Source organism: Chrysemys picta, chromosome 1, assembly GCF_011386835.1.
Source record: "Chrysemys picta bellii isolate R12L10 chromosome 1, ASM1138683v2, whole genome shotgun sequence".
In the NCBI taxonomy this organism is placed as follows: Eukaryota; Metazoa; Chordata; order Testudines; family Emydidae; genus Chrysemys; species Chrysemys picta.
This window is the reverse complement of record NC_088791.1, coordinates 331,731,092-331,753,347: the sequence shown is the minus strand read 5'-3', so window position 1 is coordinate 331,753,347 and position 22,256 is coordinate 331,731,092. Positions and strand designations below refer to the sequence as shown.

General features: G+C 39.5%; 1 protein-coding gene across 12 annotated transcripts in view; it reads left to right on the top strand.

The window, feature by feature from the left end:
- The window catches only part of TMEM135 (transmembrane protein 135), a 378,153-nt gene that overhangs the window by 274,946 nt on the left and 80,951 nt on the right, over nucleotides 1-22,256 (top strand). For 7 of the 12 annotated variants that reach the window (XM_065581685.1, XM_065581681.1, XM_065581682.1 and 4 more), the window contains 2 exons: nucleotides 819-854; nucleotides 964-1,010. In XM_065581685.1, coding sequence (XP_065437757.1) covers nucleotides 819-854; nucleotides 964-1,010 — 83 coding nt within the window. The remainder of the gene's footprint in view (nucleotides 1-818; nucleotides 855-963; nucleotides 1,011-22,256) is intronic. The other 5 variants (XM_042855993.2, XM_065581687.1, XM_005287516.5 and 2 more) reach the window with 1 other exon arrangement.

The window sequence follows — 22,256 nt, the reverse complement described above, 5'->3', positions numbered from 1 at the left end:
TCATGTGGAAATGACTGGTAACAGTTCTAAATGCCAAATCTCAAGTGTTCCCACTAAAGTTCATTAAATGCTAAAAATGACTGTGGATTTTGCTATCCTAAGGTCAACATTCCTGTCTTAGTGGACACTCAGATGGAAATTAGATATTTTTTCCTTCCTGTGCTGACTATCTTAAAGAGTCGTCTAAAATGGCCCTGATGGAGAAACTAAGATAAGCAAAGTTATCAGGTCACTTGTGAAAGGCCTATAATAATTTAATGATATGCATTCACTTTCTCCCCTCATGTTACCATTTCAGTTTTATTTAATCTTTCCTTATAGAGTCTTCTAGGCCTTTAGTATATTTACATTATGGTACTTTAAAAAGGGGGAAAGTTGCCTGTAAGTATTTGTAAGATATGTCTGAATAATTACACTGTATATACTGTGCTCTGTATTATTTCCAAATGGAAAACACTAAAAATGAAATGATAAAACTTCCAAATTCCTATTTCTAGGGTGGTCTTGAAGGTGATGTTCTCAGACCAGTAAAAAAAATATTCTGCTCAACTGTCCCCCACAGAGCTAAATTTATCTCTGTTCCATGCAATCTTGGTATCCTTCCATTTGAGTGAATTGTAGAACATTTCATCCTATGGTTGGTTATGTGAAACTTTACATGAAGGAAATTAATCTCACATTATTTCAAACTCTGCCTCCTTTGCTGTTTTTGTTATTGCACCATCCTGACCTAGCTTTTATATTTTTATTTATTCATTTATAGAGGGCCTGAACTAAAAGCCTACTGAAATGATGATTATTTCTGTTGACGTCAATAGGCTTTGGATCAGGCCCATTCAACATGGAAAATTAAGGTAAACTTCACATTCTAATGTCTGTGAGGCCTCCTCTGATCCTAAACAGATTTAGATATAGAGTTAGTCTAACCTTCTTATGTAATCATGTTCTTTCTCCTTCTTATAGGTCCTTTTGTTCTGCATCACAGCTGCTCTGTTCATGTTCTTTTTCAGGTATGTTATGTTACTAGTATTTCTATTAATATTAAAGGATTACTTGAAACACAAAATTTCCCACTTACTCATTTGATTCTGAGCTCAAGATATCACCACCTACTATATTCTTGGAGCAGGCCTACTGGATAGATCTTAATGCCACTTGCTGCTGTTAGTTCCAAAACTTAATGGTGCATGAAGACAAATTATCCAAAGAGTTTAGGAGAAAAGTGAGTTTATGAGGTTTGTGTCTATGTATGTGTGTGTGTGTATACACACACACGTGCAGATAAATAGCTGTGGAACTTATTTAAATGAATGAAAACTGTGCTAAGGCAGCCATTGTAGGTACGAAACATCTATATTCCATCCCAGTTGTTCTGAATGGTTTACTGATAGGAAGATAGTTGTTATTCTTTATAAGTAAATATTAGGAGCATATGAACTAATATATACAGCATGTATACTGATCATTTCAGTAACTGTAACATCACAATAAAAGAAGTGATTGTGAAATATCTTTGGAGTGCAGGTGTCCCTATTTGGTGTGCCTAATTGGAGTGTAGCTGCTTTTTAATTTGTTTTTACATACTTTATTATTATATATCAATTTGTATTCTTTTTAAAATAAGCAGTGTGTGGTTTTGGTTAGAAACTCATTTTAAAACGTTCTTTTTCTTAGTTTGTAAGAAATGTATATTAAAAACGTGTAACTTTTCAGTACTTGAATTTTATATATCAGTTTCCTAAAGTCATTCCATCCCTATACTTGGGTAGTCGTTCCTTAAAATAACGTATACCTACAACCTTTGTGTTAGAATTTTCTGGTAGAGGTCCTGAAGTTTCGCAACTGTGTTTTGTTTTGTTTTATTTTTCATAATTACATAGCCATTGAATCACTTACAAATATTGGCTGAGAATATACTGTGGAGGGGGGAACATCATTGTAAAAGCTTCTAAAAAGCATTCCTTTCCTCATCCACCACCCATTAAGATTCTGAAATGGCAGGTTCCTCTTTGTTTTGTTATGTGCTGCTCTCCTGAGTTGTGTTATGGCAGCATATGAATAGCCTGGGGGATTTCACTTGTAATGTTGATACTAGACACCTGTCTAGAGGAATTCTTATAAGAAAATCTAAAATGCTGGGTAATTTTGTGAAAGTTATGAAAGCTGATTATTGTAAAAGTTGCTAATTATTTGTTTGTTTCTGTGGTGGTGAACCAGTGATTTAAAGGGGAAATTAAAAGGTAAAATGAAAACTTAGTACAGCACATTAACCAGCTTATGTAGGGCATTTAGCACAGCAATATATTGTATGTTACCATTTAAAAATTCCCTTTGTTCTCTGTGAAATACTCTAATAAATTCTTGCTTAATCAAAGACATCACTGAATGTGTCATTCTGTAATACCACTGCTTGAGAGTCCCTTGGATGGATACCAAAACCATCTTCTCTCTTCTAGTAGCCCAGTCGCTTTAGGAAAGGATTGAAGCATACTAACGAGGCAGCATCCGGACATTTTACTATCTCTATTTATGCTATAGTAACATATGAATTGCCATACTGTGATCCAACTGGAACAATAACCTATCTTAGACCATGGCCAGAAGATTCTTCCGAGAAAGTACTGCTGTCCTTTGTGCAGTGTGGGATGAAAAATAAACCCAGAAAGAAGGCCAAGCTACAGGTCTGCTATGACATCTCTGCACCGCACATAGAATCATAGAATCTCAGGGTTGGAAGGGACCTCAGGAGGTCATCTAGTCCAACCCCCTGCTCAAAGCAGGACCAATTCCCAACTAAATCATCCCAGCCAGGGCTTTGTCAAGCCGGGCCTTAAAAACCTCCAACGAAGGAGAGAACATTTTGGGGTTGAAATGGCTGGAGTCATTTGTTCTTGTGTAGAGTCACTGCTACCTACTTCAACCTAAATGATTAGAAGTAGGTGCTAATTATGGGAACCCAGCTGGATCCTATGGGTCTGATTTGCAATGGGGCTGAGCTGCTAGACCTCCAGATGAATTCAAAAATCCATCCAAAAAATGGAGGCACCAAGAACTAGTGAATACACATGAGGAGAGAGAGACTATACAGCTCCATTCCCAGAGGAGCTCTGCCTAGCAGCCCCACACTCTTCTGCGCAGCTCCATCGCCAGGCAAAGCCAGACTTATCAGCCTCATCAGGATGAATTCAGGTGCTGGGTAAACCAGCTGACACAAACTTTCACTATGTGACCGTTCCCAGCCGCGTCTAGACAATTAGAACACAGCAACTCATCTGGACACCGGCTCAGCCCAGGCTGCAAGACAATTCACTTAGTGAGGGATGTAGATTTTAGAGCCTTGTGCAGTCACAGGTCCCTCAGAGGAGAATCCTGTGGGGCGTGGTTCACAATCTCTCTCCTTTTCTGCCGAACAGATTTCCTGCCTCCTCAAAAACGACTGGAATGGAAGGGCAACCCTGAGGAGCTAGACGGGGAGCCAGGACAATGCAATAAGTTTTCAGTCAGAGTACCTTTAAAGAAAAGAGAAAGGTGGTGCCCAAATGTTGGCCATGATTCCAGCCATGATCTAAGTACAGCTGCACCATATTTCCATCCTCTGCAAATAAGACTACAGATGGAGGATGTTGGTCTCAGTTCTGTTTCTGAGGATAAGAGTGAATGCAGTAATGGGCACTCAAGCCCATCCCTTTTTTCTTCTCTTGAACCAGGGTCTCTCCCAGTCTTTTTTCTCAATTAACCTGGCCCAAATGGGAAACCCCATGCAACAGTCAACTTCAGAGTACACTCTGGATCTGCAGGCCTGGAGTCATGTTTACAACAAGGGAGAAAATTGTTAGCCTAATGACTGCAGCAGAATCCCTCTGCTCCCAGATAGGACCTTCGCTCAGGACCATGTCCTGTCACCCATCAGCGATAAATCTCTCAACCCCCAAGCTCCTTTTCCCAGGAGCCTCTGGAGGGAGCTTTGTGTAGAGAGCTACAAGGGCTGTCACAGGAAGAAAAGAAGACAAATCACATGGGGAATAGTCATTAAACTATCTGTCATCTGGTGCAGAGTTGGGCAATAGACCCCAGGGACTTTTACTGCATGCTATTCCTGATCACAAACAAATCTCCTGTTCCTGATGACAAACAAATCCAGCAGGAGCTCAACTTGGAATACCTCCAACAGATTCCCAGAAAATATCTAATCCAAGATGGGGACACCCAAATCTACTCAGACATTCATCACATAGAGGATTTTCCCATTGTCTATAGGGGAACGTCTTCTCTATCCCCCTTTACTGATCCCATAGGAAAAACCTATGCTTTATTTTGGGACAACAGCATTTCCAATGCAGGTTTTTGGCCTTTGGTTTGTCCATCAGTTCTAGAATATCCCATTTGGTTAAGGTTATCTTTTCCAGGGTCTACAAGACAAAAACAACTATTTATGTTGATAATATCAGAACTGTCTTCTTGTGGGAATAACAGCCTTATGAGGAAGATGGAAATCACATGCCTTATAAGAGAGAATCTTCCAAGCAGCTACATGGTTCAGTTCACATATGCTCTTTGTTCAAGTTGAGCTTGGCTGATGCTGCCTTTGGGACAAAAGTGCTCCGATCTGTAGTCCTCCAGTAAAAGAGAAAAAAATCAATATCTATATGTAATCTTAATAAGATTCTCTCTCTCCCTTGAGGCATCGTAACGAATCTCATTCCTATGATCTCATCGTAACGAATATGTGGTCACTATTACATGAGAATAGGACATTTTTTCCATGTCTCCCTGAAAATTTCCTTTCTCAGCACAATGAATTTCAAAGATCCAGCCCAACCTAAAGTGATTGTTCTATTATAAACAAAGATCTGATATGACCTTTGGTTTAGCTGATAAATGTATACAGTTAAGCTCTGCAGTATATGTAATATCTATCTTGAGTTATTTGTGAAGTGAATTCAATATAGACCATTTTATCAGGCAGTTACCATTTGCTGTGGAAGTTTATCTCAAACTGGCAGGACCAAACCTCTTCCTGTCAATGTCTGGCATGTCTGAGTCTTCCTCCAAAGCAGCAAATAGGCTGAGGATCCTACATAATGAATCTGTGGACGTTATTACTCAGAGAAAGGAAATTTTCATGTATATCCACACAAACTTTCCTGTTATGCTTTGTGTAAAAACTTTTCTCCGTTTTTGAAGCTTTGTCTTTTACATTTGTTGGAAAATCCCTTATTCTTGTATTAAATCAGGTGCTGTCTTATATATCTTCTCGTAATCAGTCATTTTATATGCCTCTCTCATGTCCCTTCTTAATTGGCTCCTCTGCAAACTACACCATCCTGATCTTTTTAGTCTCTCCTCAGATGGAAATCTTTTCATGTATGCACTTCATTTCCTCTGCTAATCTCCAGACCACTTCTATTTCTGTTGTTTCACTTTCAAGACAAGGGTGACCAGACCCGAACATGGTGCGCAAGGTGACAGCATATCGCTTGTCTATAAAATGGCATTACAATATTTCTAATATTATTTTCTAAACTAGTTTTTATATAGCCAAACATTTTCTCTTTGTCTTTTTTTCTTTTGACGACCATTGTGCACTGAGTAGATGTTTTCACAGAACTGTCCACTTTCCTACAAACCTGGCTTTTTCCCCCTGGCTGGTTACAGCTAATTTAGAACCCAGCAATGTGTGTCAGTAGTTCACATTATTCCTTCCTTTCTTACAGGTGGCTAAACATGAAAACGCCAGTGCCCAGGAGATCAGTCTAATACCTTTAATGAGCTCTGAATTTAAGAAACAACTTACATTTCAAACCATCTTTGTTACAAATGAGCAAGTTTGCAAGGCGTTAGCTATTCAAACAGGCAAATTAAACTAGATACAATTTGGAGTAATAGTTATCTTCTAAATCTACATGTTGGATCTGTGCAGAGAAATGTGGCTATAATTCTGTCTGCTTTTACTTGGCTAACTCTTTTCTGACTTGGCTCCTTTTGTTGTGATCACATCTTTTGTATGGCTGAAATTGTCTAAGTTGGCTCTTCTCAGAGGGATCCCATTTTTAAAAACATGGCTGATCATTTTGTTTTGTAACTTGGCTCTTTTGCTACAAGTAAAGTATTTTGCTTGGGGAATTAGTCAGCAATCATTATTAATCATTCTGTTCGCTGGGGAGGTTAGGAAAATGGTTTGTTTTAAAGCAAGTATAAACAGGAAATCACTCGAGAGTGATTCACTTTGGCCTGCTAGACTTAAAACTCATTTTCTCTTTTTCAGAGTTTGGGGCAACAAGTTCATTACTGGTCATTGCCCTTTCACTGTTGTAATCCTGAACATTACTAACATGGTCTATTTAAAAGTAAATGTGAAGACAAAGGTTTTCTGACGGCTCTAGGAATTGGTAGGTCTCATTGCTACGTGTGGATGTCACGACAAACACATTTTTAATTTTCTGGGCAGAAGAAAAGTTCTCCTGTTCTAAAGTAAATGAGAATATATATATATAATGTTCCTGAGACTTTAGCAGAAGTTGGTTTGGATCATTCTACTAATAGCCTTGGCACAGTATAATATAACTTAAGATATGCACTTCTGTAAAAGAATGCATTATGATATTTTTACATACAACTGGGTATCTACTGGGAATAGCTGCAGTTCCACACAACTTTCCTACAAACCATTTGGCAAAGTCTGACATACAAAGGCAATTTAAGTATGCAATGTAAGTAGTTTGAATGCACAGGTTTAATTAAAATTCTCATGTTGGACTCTTGAAAGTAACTTATTAAAAAGGCCTGAATAAGTCCTCAGTTTTTCCCATTGTACAGCTGACCCCAGGTTACAGGGATGGGGAAAGAGGAGAGAGGAAAAGGGCAGGCTGAAGACACCAGATGAAGGGAAAGGCAATCAGTGCTGTAATACATAGGAGTAAATTGTACATTAAGATCTTCCTGAGACCTGGGTTTAGGACCTGAAGCTGCATGGGGATATCAGAGCAGATCATCTGAAAACTGCTGCAGGACACACTTGATTTTTAAAGTGTTGTTGTTCCTCGCTTTGTTACTGAGCTGGGTGGCTGCAGCTCCCAGTCCTGGCTCTGCAGGCGAGTCCCTCCTGACCCAGGTGGGGGAATGGAAGGGGAAAAGCAGCGAGCGACAGGGAAGAGGGGGGAAGAGAAGTGGATGGGGGTAGAGCCTCGGGGACAAGAGGTGGGGCAGTGGCAGGGATTTGGAGGGAACAGGCGGGGCAGGGGAGGTTCTGGCACTCCTGCTAGAGTGTCTAGTTTTTAAATATTACCAAGTTGGCAACCCTAGTGTGGTGGGAAGGAAGATTCCTGTGAATGCAGGGGCACAGGGATAAGAGGGGAAGTAAGGAGATCTACTGAACTTTGTGGGGGGTGGCAGGGGCAGCCGGCCTCAGCCTGGGAAGGGGCATCCTGCTAGTTCCTATTGCCACTCCTATGTCAGTCCCTAGAGGGCAGGTGCCCACTGCCTTCCTGGTGGCTGGTCCTACCTGATCTCGTGCACTGTGGAAATGGAAGCTACTCCAGCCCCTCTTCCAGATCTCGTTCTCATCCATCGTCCTCCCCGCTCCCCATGTGTGGAACATAGTTGGGTCTGGCTTTCACTTCTTCCAGATATTGGGGTGGGAGTGCTAGCCCCTCTCCCTGTCTTCCCAATTACACTGCCCCAACGTATGCCATTGTTAAAGGATAGCTACATATAAAAGCTTCCCCTCCAAATAATCTGCCAGCCCCATATCTTTGCATCTCTGTCTGTGATGTGGCTATCCCCAGCTTCATTCTTGACAGCTCACAGTGCTCATAACTCCATACTGCATCTCCGAGAATGCCTCCCTTCCTCCAACAACTCTTCTTTCACCTCTTCTCAGCTGACTTCTAGGTTGGTTAGATGCATCAACAGGCTTTTCAAGCAGCCTCCTGCAAAGTCTGCTGAATTGTCCAAACATCATTTTATCTGACGCACCAGCCACAAGACAAGAGAGGAAGTCTGACAGAGAGGGTGCTGTAGCTTGGACTGTGGGAGTGGAGTTACAGTCTTAAACTGGGAAAAGGGGAAAAAAAGGAAGATTTCAGTTGATTGTGGTAGATAATAAAGAGGACTGGTCATGGATACAAAGGAGTTTGGGATGCTTGGTAAGTTTGACACAATCAAACAATATGTATTTTAATATGGCCAAATATAAAATTGTACATCTAGGAACAAAGAATATAAGTCATATGTATAGGATGGGGTCTCTATCTTGGGAAGCAGTGACTCTGAATAAGACTTAGGGGGTCATGGCGGTTAATCAGCTGAACATGAGCTCCCAATGAGATGCTGTGGCCAAAAGGGCTAAGCTTTGGATGTATAAATGGGGGAATCTTGAGCAGAAGTAGGGAGATTATTACACTTCTGTGCTTGGCACACTGTGAACACTTCTGGAATCCTATGTCCAGTTCTGGTGTCCACAGTTTAAGGAGGATGTTGATAAGTTAGAGAAGAATCACAAGAATGATTAAAGGATTGAAATCCATGCCTCATAGTGAGACTCCAGGAGCTCAATCTATTTCATTTAAAAAAGAGAAGGTTAATGGGTGACTTGATTAGTCTGTAAGTGCCTACACTGGGAACAGAAATTCAATAATGGGCTCTTCAATCTAGCAGATAGAAGTCTAACAAAATCTAATGACTGAATGTTGAAGTTAGATAAATTCAGACTGGGAATTAGGTGCAAATTTTTAATAATGAGGGTGACTAATCATCGGCACAGTTTACCAAGGATCATGGTAGATTCTCCTTCACTAGCAATTTTAAAATCAAGATTGGATTTTTTTCTAACGGATATACTCTAGTTCAAACAGGAATTAATTCAGGGAAGTTCTATGGCCTGTGCCATGCAGTGAGGTCAGACTAGATGGTCCCATCTGACTTTATAATCTGTGAATTTGGGGAAAGTTGAAGGGGGACAAATGGGTAGCAGGAAGAAGCGCAAGAATGAAAGAGGAAGAGAGTAGGAATGGAAGGGAAAGAAGAAGGAAGGAAATTGAGACAAGGGAAGAGAGAAGACTGAAAGTATAGAATAGAAAAAAATATGCAGGGGAAAAATCAGCTGTAACTTGGTATGGCAGGGTTGAATAAAAGGTTTTAGATTTACAAAGAAAAGAGGCATATTTTACTGACAATCCCAGTTCTTCCTTTTTAAATTTCTTCTTATCATGCAGTCTTTTGCTGATATCTCCTTCTATTTCAGTTGTCTCCCACATTTTTTCTCTCATTTCTTTAAAGGTGACCATGAGATCAGGGCCTTCAGAGCGTACCTTTCACACTTTCTGGATTATCCTAATACGCCCAAACTTTGCCCACCCACTTCGAGATGCCAACAAGCTCTACTTGGACTTATTATTCACTGCTCTCATTAAAAAGTTCCTGCACATGCACTTGACTTTGGGCTGCCTAGCTTGTTTTGAAATACATTATTTTTGGCATCTTGTAAGTTTTTGATGCAGCAATGCATAAATCGCCGTTAAAGACCATTCTGCCAGAAGCTTGTACTGGATGACAGGGAATGGATCATTCAATAATTTCCCTTTTCCGTTCATTCACCCTCAAGCATCTGACACTGGCCACTGTTGGAAGACAGGCTACTGGGCTAAATGGACCACTGGTTTGACCCAGTATGGCCTTTCTTATGATGTTTCTTCCTGCACTTCTCTTCCTCTGCAGTCCTTGGTTCCAAAACATTTCCGGTGTGTCTGGAACAGGGAGAGATATTGAAGGAGAGATTTAGATGGAACTTTGACTCCACATTACCTTAAATCACTCCTGAAAATACAAGGGGGAAGTGGGAGGGATAGCTTTCCAGAGTAACTGGATAGATTAAAACTGGGCCTTTTTATTATTAGAGCCTTTATGCTCTTTATTGAGAGATAGTGAGAGAGGAAGGGAGGGAGGGGCCATTAAGATGGAGGACTGCTATTACATATGTCGAGTATAACATTTAAATACCTTGGCTCTTTTGTAGCATTTTTGTTTTCCATATTTAGCTGCAGCTTTGTGTATGCTGAGAATACTAAAACTGTTTAGAGCATGGTAATGTATGTACTGTATACTTTTGTAAAAAAATCCACATAATGAAAAACCTTCAATCTATTCAGAATAGACAAACACCTAAATATAAATCCTATCCACATACCTTTAGAAAATCCAGCAATTTGTTTGACGATATATTGTCAAAGGCCTAGACTGGTTGCTATGGTAATTAATCCTTAGACTACATAGTACCGATTCACAATAGACATGTCTTAATTCATCTGCTCTAAATACTGGAAAGTAAAGTATAAAGCTGCATTTGCAAGCTAAAACTAGTTATTAAGGGAAGTAGGATGATTTGATTAATGGATTTGAACATAAAATTCAGAATAAAGTCACTGTCTTCTGTGGGGAAGAATTTAAGAAGCATATTATTTTACTAAACATTTATTTGAAACAGATACTGTATGAGTAAACAGTATTTTCTGTTTAAGAAAATTTCTGTGATTTCCTGATCACAAAGCATAAAATTCTTGCAAGCAGGAATATTGTTACACATCTTGTTTCTGATATGATTCTTTATTTTAATATAACATACTGTAATTTGTACTAGGGAAGCCATTAATAATCATCTCAAGAGATTCAAAGATAGTAATATAAATGCTTTAGGCTGATTTGTTTCAATGAAAGCTTATTGAGAGAGGTTCCCTCACTGTCCTCTCATGGCACTTTTCATTAATTTGAGTTTTCATCCTCAAGATGAAAGATGCCAAGTCTCTCTCTCTCACTCTGTATATAAGTATGTATATTAACATATTTGTCTAATATATTTATGATTGTAATATAAAATGATATACGGACACCTGAAAAGTAAAGCTACCCTTTCCTACCGTTCACTTAAGATGCATTACTGAATCTTGTATACATTCACTGAAAACCAATCAGAAAGCTCCCTTTGCGTGCAGAGTTCTCATTCCATTTCATTATTGTAACTGCAGTGCTCTCAAATTATGGCTATTTGTTTTCTTTAGCAATGAAACATATTTCCTATATTTTTGAAATGGTATTTCAGAGTGCCCCTAATTGTTTTAGAAGTGTCGGGTGTCTCCACATCTTCAGTCCCTTTTATTTGCTCGATTAAGCTCCCTTTTGTATTTAGACAACTGCATGTGAAGAGCTGTTTGGTGCCTTTTAATTGTATTCTGCTTTTACTATTGTATGAACAGGCTAGGACTATGAGGAGTTGCACCTATTTAGATTTTTATATTGCTTATGCCTCACCTTTCTTACTAAGGTGAAAACTCTTTTTAGTACTTGTTTTTGGCTAATTAGCAGAACATTAGGTTGTAAATGACAAAAAGAAGCTAATCCTGCTATAGAATAATAGGAATAAAGTTATCAAGTGTTGGAACTAGTTTGACTACATTATCCTTTAGTCTTAACCATCTAAGTCAGGGGTCAGCAACCTTTCAGAAGTGGTGTGCCGAGTCTTCATTTATTCACTCTAATTTAAGGTTTTGCCTGCCAGTAATACATTTTAATGTTTTTATAAGTCTATAATATATAACTAAATTATTGTTGGATGTAAAGTAAATAAGGTTTTTAAAATGTTTAAGAAGCTTCATTTTCAATTAAATTAAAATGCAGAGCCCCCCGGACTGGTGACCAGGACCTGGGCGGTGTGAGTGCCACTGAAAATCAGCTCGCGTGCCGCCTTCGGCACGGATGCCATAGGTTGCCTACCCCTGATCTAAGTTAAGAGCCAGGTTAAAAGTTGTTTGTTTCTGAATGCATAGCAGTATTTAATGTATTACGTGATTTTTAACTGGGATAGCTCAGTGGTTTGAGCATTGGCCTGTTAAACCCAGAGTTGTGAGTTCAATCCTTGAGGGGGCCACTTAGGGATCTGGGGCAAAATCAGTACTTGGTCCTGCTAGTGAAGGCAGGGGGCTGGACTCGATGACCTTTCAAGGTCCCTTCCAGTTCTAGGAGATAGGATATCTCCATTAATTTATTTAAATTTTATATTTATTTACTTTATTGGGTGTTGGTGATGACTGCTTTATTCAGGTTAATATTCAATTACAGAGATGACAACTATCACCAATATATTCTACCACTCTGGTTGTGAACAAAGGGTCACGTAAAAAGACATCATATTGTCTCAATAGTAAGATTCAATACATCTATAATTGCATCAATTAGCTATTTTTTAGGCTGTCTTCAATTTCACTTTTTATTATCAGAAATCAGGATCATAATTGGACTAGAGGTTTTAATATGTATTCATCATAAATGATTCTGTCTCTTATTCTATTTTCCTCCTCAAATCGTAGCTTGAATTCTGCATCACCTGTCACTGAAGTCCCATCATCTTATCAGTAATAGGCAATTTTTCTTTAGTAATTGCACTTTTAATTGGAAAATCTTAAATATTCTGCTGAAGTCTGACTTCTGGAAACTTTTAGGTGCTGCAGGTCTGACTAGCAATTGAAAAAAAAACAATGACTACTGCATTTTAGATTTCAAACAGAAGCAGATCAAGTTGAAATGAAGGAATGTTAATGTCTTTGTATGCTTGACTTGACACAATCGTAGAATATTGTTCCTTATGGACATCTGCAGTGCTCATTTTGCAGTTAAGGAGAGTTGCTGTGTAGAATGCTAAAGAAGAATTTGAGGAAATGAAATGTAAGAATCAAAAACTAGAGAGTGTGGTAAATGTATTCTGTTTGCCAAGCTGATTAATTCTATCATGTTTAAAATGGAATTGCTGGGGGAGCAAAAACAAAAAACACCAATCCTATTTGCAAATAAAATGCTGTATAATGAATTTAATCATTATACTATAGGTACTTCCCAGACTTGCCCAAGATTGCACACCGAACTGTATCAGAATAAGAGTAGAACCTTGAACTCCTAACTCCGAGTTGTCATGGGGCATGGGGGCAATCCAGACCAGTAAGGGGTTGTGTCACAACTTGCCCTGGAACCGAGAATGCCTTACAGTGCTTTGCTGCTGTAGCACCTAGCCTGGGATGCTCACAGCCAGCCTATAAGCATGCAGGGCACGCCCTGAGCTAGACTACCCTGGTTCAGTAACTCTGACCCCAGCAGCCTGTCTGCATCCCACAGCCCCACTCTGGCTTTCACCAGCTTTGGTTACAATCAGCAAGGTGACCCCAACACACACCCTGTCCCAAATTGTCCCCAAATCATGTGCTCTGCGATGTCCAGCCCTGTCCTGGACAGCTCCGAGAAACAATTACGTTAATTCACAGCTTATTAACTTAACTGGGGTAAATACAACCTTTCCTTCAAACACTGCACTAAGTTGGTTTATAGTAAAAAATAAAACAAATTTATTAACAATAGGAAATAGATTAAGTGATGCCAAGTAAAAGGAATAAAGCTAGAAAGGATTACAAGCAAATAAAAGAAAAAGCACATTTAAAAGTCTAAAACTTAACCTAGCAAGGTACAGGCTTTATTCAACATGATTTCTCTCACCAGTTATTCTTCTTCCCAGGGCCTTTCATAGAAGTACAAGATGCTGCCTTCCTTTGTCTTCCAAGGTGAAAGATCTTGGCCTAAACAGGTGTCTCACCTAGGTTCAGTTCCCAGAAATTTCAGCCCCCCTGGTTGGAGGACCCATCTTTCTCAGCTTGCAAGAGCTCTTTTCCCTTGTGTCTGTTTAGTGATGGATGTCATATATGGCTTCTGTCCTTGCTTATGTCTTCCAACGTTCAATGACCTTGCTTCAAGAGGCAGGATGACCTCATGATGGTCTTCCCATCCTCCTGCTGATTCCTCTATAAATGGGGTTTCTGTTGTTTTTGGTCACACCATGCTTAATTTCATTGGAGACTGGTAGATAGCTGCCTTCTCTCCTCTTTGGGAGGGAACCTGTTTCACCACAGACTTCAAAACATATCATTAAGCATTCTTATTTCCTCATATAGTGGTAATACATACATTTCACAATGATATTAATTACCAGTGTGTCATGAGCTTTCAGAAAAGAGCTCACTCTATACACTTCTATAATACAGTAATATTGCATACAATCAGGTGATTCAGTTGTCTAGCACACAGACTCTCAGGATGTGACCTGCATGCCTGTAGGCTGGCTGTGAGCATCCCAGGCTGGGTTCAACAGCAGCAAAACACTGCAAAGCACCTAGGGTTGCGGGGCAAGTGGTGACACAACTCCTTACATCTCTTGATTGCACCTTACACCAATCCTATATGCTAACCACTAGACCACATTGCTTCTGCACAGTTATCATTAGGTATTGAAGTTGGGTAAACATTGTCCACAGTTTACCTCATTTACCCAATGTCATAGTGTTTCATTGGCAGAACTGGGAATAGAACCCATGCCTGCATGGGCCTGACTTACTGGACCTCAAAGCATGCCTAACATTTGAATAACAAGTTTCATTTCTCACTCACTTTTTATTGACCTGTAATTGTTGTTAACTTTCCAAATGAACAGTAGTTGTATGTCCCATTTTCACTTTCAATCCAGCACAAAGAAGCAAGTTCTACTGCCAGCAACCCCACAGGACTAGATTTACAGCAAATTAACGTTAAAAATTTGTAGCCGAAAACTGACTCTTTTTGTAACCTGATTTTCAAGATGCAGTGTTTCTTGAGAGATGGAGCTTGTATATGAAGTTTGGCATCAAAATAAAAACCTTTTTTCTTTCTCTTTCCTCTGTATTGGCTGAGTGTGTAGCAAGGCACTAAACTCCTTGTAGAACCCAGATTCCCATTCTGAGAGAATAATAGAGAATAGTCCATTGGCAGTTAACCCCACTTGACTCACCTACTTTCATTTATCCTGTTGCTTTCCAAACCAGACAATGTTGAGTGAAGTCTTCAGAACAGGCAATATTAAATAAGTATAAAACCTTATGAGGAAGAATGAATAGTAACTCACTCTATTCTAGAAGAACAAGTATGTATCTTTTGTGTACCATGCTCCTCAAGTGGAGCTGATAACACATAGAATAATGTTTGGGGAAAAGAGGTGGGTAGGAGGTCAATGAACTTCCGGGAGACTCTGTGAAAGAAGTTGTACAGAGATTTAAGCTTTACGATACAACGATGTTTTCTCAGGGATGTGCACAGGAATTTAAATTTGACTGCTTTTGGAGGGGCACATTCTGTGCCTCCACTGTAACCCTGGGGCCAGAGGAGCTTGCTCTCTGGCCAGGGGCGGAGGAGCTGTCAGCTCTCGCTACGGCCCCAGAGGTGGAGGAGTTCTGTGCCCCTACTGATTATTGGGGGGCCCATGCCCCTGCTTGCCGCCCTTCCTCCTCTCCCCCACCCCTCCCCGTGCATACCCCTGCTCTTTCTCAGTATCCCTATGTGTCTTCTCCACAGGCATTAACATTCATGCCCTTTGTGGTTAATTAGCAAGGGAAGGTAGTATATTTCATGCCCAAATTCCAGTGATCACATTTCTTTCCATCATTAAGTGTGAACACAGTTTAAATGGAAAATTCTTAGTAGAATGGGGAAAACAGAGTCCAGTAATCTTATTTTTTGGTATGCACATGTGACGAACTGGGACTGTTCTTAATGTGGTCTTTGAATGCTGAGAGGGGAGTGTGGCTAGGATGGTCTGCATGGGGGGATGGGAAACTGGCTGTGAGGGAGAATACCTGAGTATGAGACATGAGAACCCAGGAAGGGGTTAGAGGCCTGGTGACACCTTTGCCCGGGAAACTGAACAAAGGGCTGGGACCCCAAGATGGACCTATCTGAGGGGGTCCTGTTGTCTGCCTGCAAGACCTGTCTTGGACTGTTCCTGTCGTATAAATAAACCACCTGCTTTACTGGCTGGCTGAGAGTCATAGTGAATCGCAGGAAGCCGGGGGTGCGGGGCCTTGTGTCCCCCCACACTCCGTGACAGCATGTATTTATCCTGTTGTCAAAATACCATATCTTTGGACATAGCCACCAAAATGAGTACAAAAGCCAGTCCGATTACAACTGCTTCCAATAATTGGAGGGACTGTCCATGCACATGTAGTGTGGAGCTTTACAGGGATAAAATTGTGTGATACATTTTCTTTTTTTGGTCATTTCTGTGTTCCCCTAATGGAGTTTGATGTGGGATGGTGTTTTATATACCTACATACTATTATTTTGTGTGTGTGTTTCACCAAACAGTATGCGTTGCTTCCTTTCCCATGTACCAAAGTAGTATATATTGGGATATAGGATATAAAGTAAGCTAGAAGGATATAAAGATCAACAGGGGAACTGCAAATTCTTTAGATAAGCTGTCTCTTATCAGCTGAGTCTAGCACTATAGACTTGATAGCTGTCGTAGCTCTGGTTAATTGAGCTTTACTATTAGGTAGAAAGGCTTAATGCCAGTTATGTAGGTACTGACAAAGCTGTGTTGGGTTTCCCAGAGATCTCCCTAGTATTGTCTATACTTCTGGAGAGAGAGAGTTTTGTACTTCTCCAGTGCAAGAATTAGCTCTTCATCATCCCAGTTATAGCTGATACAGGTAGTGAAATCTGTACTTAATCTAGTTAAAAGAATTCAAAGTTGCAAAGTAAAGCATCTGGAATTTAGGAAATGTTAGAAATATGTATTTCCTAGCAACCTTAAGTTGTTCCCTTTCTGCGTATATGAATTTTGCTACAGTCTTATTATGAGCGCATGCCTTTTTTTGTACAAAAGCCTTGCCTCATACAGTGTTGAGCGAGAAATTGTTTTGTAACTTTTAGCTTTTGAGGGAGCTGTTGAGATATTACAGTGAGGGGTGTAATATAAATATACTTACTGATATACTGGGTTATTACCTAAAATAATGTGATAAAATTAAGGGAGGGAACATTTAGGCTTAATATAATGAAACAGTTCCCTACACTGACAGATTGTGCAAAAGGTTCTAAAATAGTTTCTCACTTACTTTTGATAGAAATTACGTTGTTTTTTGAAAGTCCATCTGTTCATTGCTCTAAAGTACAGGACTCAGCAATGACTTTTCAAATTTTCTTTGAGACACTTACCAGTTAGTGAAGGGTTAGGGATACCTTGTTTGTATTTTTTGATTCATTCAAGAAAGTGTTTCAGAGCTCTCCTTTGATTTGGGAGGAAAGTTGAAATTTGCTGACTTTATTTTTCTCCATCTGAACGAAAGATCCCTTTAATTATTTTTGATCTGAAGTGTAAAATATATGACCTTCCTACTACTAATGTGCTGCTCATTTGCATATGTACTGTTGGATCTATGCCATTCAGCTATATTGTCTCATTACATTTCTCTCAAACTTTAAAATGTGATTTTTAATCAAACTCTTGGCAAATGACTCTTAATTTAATTTAAGCTAGGCTTTTTCTGGTCCCTTCCAAATTGTCATGAGAATCTAGTATGATAGTAAAAATTATAAATTATGATGAACAAAAATATAGTAAGTTTAAGAGTTCAAAAATTACATTATTTTGTACATTCATGAGTACTTTCTAAATACAGACATTTAGAATCATAAAATATTCTCTAGTACTAAAAGCTTGTTTTATTCTTAATAGAGCAAGTGTTTTTAGGTTACTTTCTTGATTATAACTCAAGGGAAACTTTTGTCACTTTGTCCATAATTGTTAATGGCCTATTGCCCATTATATTAAGAGTTTCTTCAGAGAAAATGCATACCAGCTTCAATGAAGTCCTTTTTGTATATTTGTTTTAGTTCTTAGAGTTCCTTTGACTTTTGGCAATCATACCACACCAAATATAATGTAAAGAAATACAAGTATATTGTTGGTAAGAAATTTTAGAAAACATATTTGTGAAATAGAGAATAAAATCAGAAAAAATGCTCTATATTGCAAGAGTTACTACTTTAAGTAGACAAGTAAATATTTGTAATCTGGTGTAATTTTTCAGCAGCAAAAGTCAATAGAGTCTTTTTCTAACACTTATTTTTGAAGGTTAGAGGGCAGTTTTTATGACAGGAAAATAAAAATTCATCAGCTGGAGTACATTCAACCAGTCCCGTTCCCCTGTTATGGAAGTCATCTTCTCAATGGCATTCTTTCCTTTCTGTCTGCCTGGCAGCCACTTATGTAAACCTTCTCTTGAGCACTTGTGCAAGAGGACACGGAAGCTGAACTGGAGTTAATTCCTTGTTCATCAGAGACTAGATAGTACCCCGGAACCTTGTCTCAGTATTATCCAAATTTGATAAATAAGGAAACTGAGTCCCAGCGATTAATTAAATAACCCAATGTCACACAACGAGTCATTGGCAGTCAGGAATACAACCAAATCTCCTGACTCATTCATCTGCTTTAGACACCGGATATGCTGCCTTACCAAAGAAGATAGAGACATAAGAAGGGGAGCCAGGATAGTATCCAGAATAGAAAAATAAAGATCAAACAAGAGTAGGGCCTGCAAGAATGAGGAAGAAAATACAATTAAAGGGCTAGAACTGGGAGAAAACTGCAAAAGGGGATGTATCATTTACTGCGATGTCTGTTTTGTGATCTTGCTTTTAATAAAGCCCTTTCTTGAAAGAGCTTATTTGAAAGCAATTTTGGACAATCCAGGTATCTAATTTATGTGTATCAGGTCATCTTTAGCTCGTCCCGTCCCCATCCCCCCCCCCCCCTCAACAAGTTAGAGGCACAATTTTCTCTTGCAGAGCTGTGGTTGTTTGAACCTAGCCAATTATACTTATCCAAGTATTGTACTACATAAGCCTTAATTATACTCTCAAACAATATACCCAGAATTGAAGTGTCTCTATCTCCCTTTGGCTCCTTTTAAAAAGAAAGACACCACATTAGTGACATCCAAGCCTTTGAACAACCTTTGTTGTTTTTAAAGGAGATTTTGCATATCCTCATCAGTACTTCTCAGTTTATTTCCTTCACACTGAAAAAGAGATTTTCTGTGCACTGAGATGGAAAGTTGAGTCCTTTCTTGATAGCATTGTATTCTCATCTTCGAGCTACTATTTAGAATCTTCCACATTTCCCTAAGAATACATTACCTTTATATTAGACCCAGATGAACAACCTACTTTTTATGGTCTGAAGTCTTTGTTCCACTTATCAGAGGGGTAGCCGTGTTAGTCTGAATCTGTAAAAAGCAACAGAGGGTCCTGTGGCACCTTTAAGACTAACAGAAGTATTGGGAGCATAAGCTTTCGTGGGTAAGAACCTCACTTCTTCAGATCTTGCATCTGAAGAAGTGAGGTTCTTACCCACGAAAGCTTATGCTCCCAATACTTCTGTTAGTCTTAAAGGTGCCACAGGACCCTCTGTTGCTTTGTTCCACTTGTAAATTTGTTTTGTGATTTCTACTGATTAAATTAGTTGTTCAGCTTCTGATCCTACAATATGTAAAAAGACTGCTGCAGTAAGCTTTCCTGATCCTCTGTGAGAGAAGAAGAACAGGAGTACTTGTGAGAGAAGGGGTTCCAGTGTAAACATCTAATTTCAGTCACTCCTAACTCGAAACAGTGTCTTTGTGATGGAAGCTTTTCATATTCAGCCCAAAGATCCATTTTGTGTGTTTGAGCTAAATTGGTACGTCCATTTTTGAGTTACAAGTGCACCAAAAGTCAGTAAAATATTCTGACAGTGAAAGAAAAGTCTTCCCCTCCCCCCCTTCACTCTTCCATAACTCGAGATTGAGAAATGTTTATGACTTTCAATAGCAACAACAAAACCACTTTTAGGCTTAGCATGGATTTATTTTTTGAGGAAGTTATGGGCAGTTTTAAAATGTAGGTTTAGTCCTAGTGTTCACTGTGTTTATCATTAAGGCAAACAGAAAAAATCTTGGCACAGATATAGTATGTAATTCTGTTGCCGCATTTATTTACCAGTATGTAAATCTATATCACACAACAGTTCTTGATAGCTCGTTGCATTTGCCACACCACCAAATTAACACTTTTGAAGAAAATGCTAACCATTAACTAAAAACTAAAGGTTAGATTCACTCTTTTCCCCCCCTTGTTCAGTCATTTTCGGATATATGGTAGATAGACACTTGGAATTTATTGAAACCTGCCCTCTTATAACAATAAATTCTGTCCTCTCTTTAGTGGATTGTTTTTCATCTAGTTAGATCCAATTGCAGGGACTACACAAGAGAGGAAGTACACTGCCTACGTACAAGCAATGCAAAAATTACAGCAGTACAACAGACAGCATTTTTCCACCATTATCAGCTTTCAGTGGGGATTCTGTTTCAGATATGTGACTGTGATTCAGTGAACCAGGAAAGTGTTTACCTGCAAGGTGAGCTGGTAGTAATGGGAGAAGCTTTTAATGTCTAAAATTTCAGGCGTCTCTGTTTAGAGCCATCCCTAGAGAAAGAAAAAGTGGGTCTCCTCCCCTTTTCTAGGTTCCCTCTGTCAATCACAAAGCCCTTTTGTCTTTCTAGTACATTGATGTGACTGGGCTTTGGCTATTTATCATGTTTCTGTCATCCTAACATGCAAAATAAAAGAGAGGAAATAGCTACTGGTTCTCAGGCCCTGGAGAATAAGTTGCTTGTGGCTGCTGAGGACCTGTGTGTCCCAGCTGCCCTGGAATGCTTTCTGCAGTGATTTGATCAACAACAATGTAGCACATTGCCCTTATGGTTTGGTGCTCCTAAGGCACTGTTCAGAACAAGGCTGATATTACAAGTCAGATGATGGGAAAGCAATTGAGCTTCACAGATCTGATTTCTCTCTCTTTGATCCTGGCGTAAAAGTGCCAAGGTCTCAAAGTGGAAACACAGTGCAGAGGAGACTTCGGCTGCTTTAATCCTGACTCTAAAGAGATCCATTCATAGGGTTTCAGAGTGGTATTTTATTTTTACATGATTTTAAAAGTAATGCTGGGTGCACTTTGCTTCAAGTAGTCATCAGTGATTGCAATAGTTTATATCTATAGGAATGCTAAATAATTTTCTTTTAAATTTCCAGTTCTGTATATACTATTTTCTTGCTTTTATTTATACGTTTTTCTGTATAGTAGGTATCTCATAAACATTAATTTATACTTTCACATATCTCTGAAGCACTGTTTTCATTTTACAGATGGAGAACTGAGTCATTGAGTGATTAGGTAATTTGCTAATGTTCAGATAGGAAATCTTTGGTGGAGATGGGATTGAACCCAGATTTCCTGGGGGCCACTCCAGTGCCTTAACTAGAAAACCATCCTTTCTGTATTCCTGTTGCAGTATATAATTTACTACTAGAAATTAGAGTGTGGTACGGAATTGCTTCCTGAGGCTTAGAGACTATGAAGTGGTATAAGACTGGTTATAACACTATATAACAAGGCACTTCATTTTTAAGCCAGGAAAATTGCAGTCCAGGTTTGAAGTGTCCTTCTATTCTTTCTTGAGTAGAATCAAAGATGGGGGAGAGATTATGACGCATGTTATTCTTTCTAAGGAAAGGGAGTCCAAACTTGAGGATGTGTTCTCAAACATCTTCTCTCTGTCTGTCCGTGCTGGAAGAAAGACAGGAAGCCATGGATGTCATTTAATCCGGCAGCAGCTTTATTCACTTACAACATATAGTGCACAGGAGGAGGTCAGCTCACTGCTGATCCAGATGTAGGCGCCTCAAACTCCCTTTCTCAGCTCCCTTAAAGGGGGCCAGGAAAAAGAGGGGGGTCAACTACCTAATAATGAGACTTAGGAGCCCCAAGCCTCCTTACTCAACTCCCAGAAGAGAGATTTTCCTTCAAATCCTTTTCTAATCCATTGTATTTGATAACTGTATCCCTTCTGTATTGAATAATACCTGCCCTGGACATCTGCCACAAGTTTACAGGTTATAACCTAACCCTCCATACTCGACTCCATAAATTCCAGACCGTCTGTGGTGAAAGCCTTGGCCAATATGGCAGAGAGTGAAAAATTCCTTCCCAACTCCCTGAGGAAAAGGAGCAACTAACGTAATGCCGACAGTTGGTCAAACGGGAACTAGTCCTTTTGCTAAGTTCATAGGTGGGTGTTGCCAGCCCAGTTCTAGTAAAAAGGGCCTCTCTGTGACTGCATATGGTATAAATACCTAACCCCCCACTCCTCCGACACCCACACATTCTTCCATTTGGCAGCAAGGGCTATGCAATGACCTTTTCCTTACCTGGCTCCACTGTCCATCCCTATAAGCTTTCCCCCTTCTTGCACCTGCTGTCAGAGAGCTCATAAATGGGCATCAAACCTTATCTTCCAGGTAGCTGGACAAAA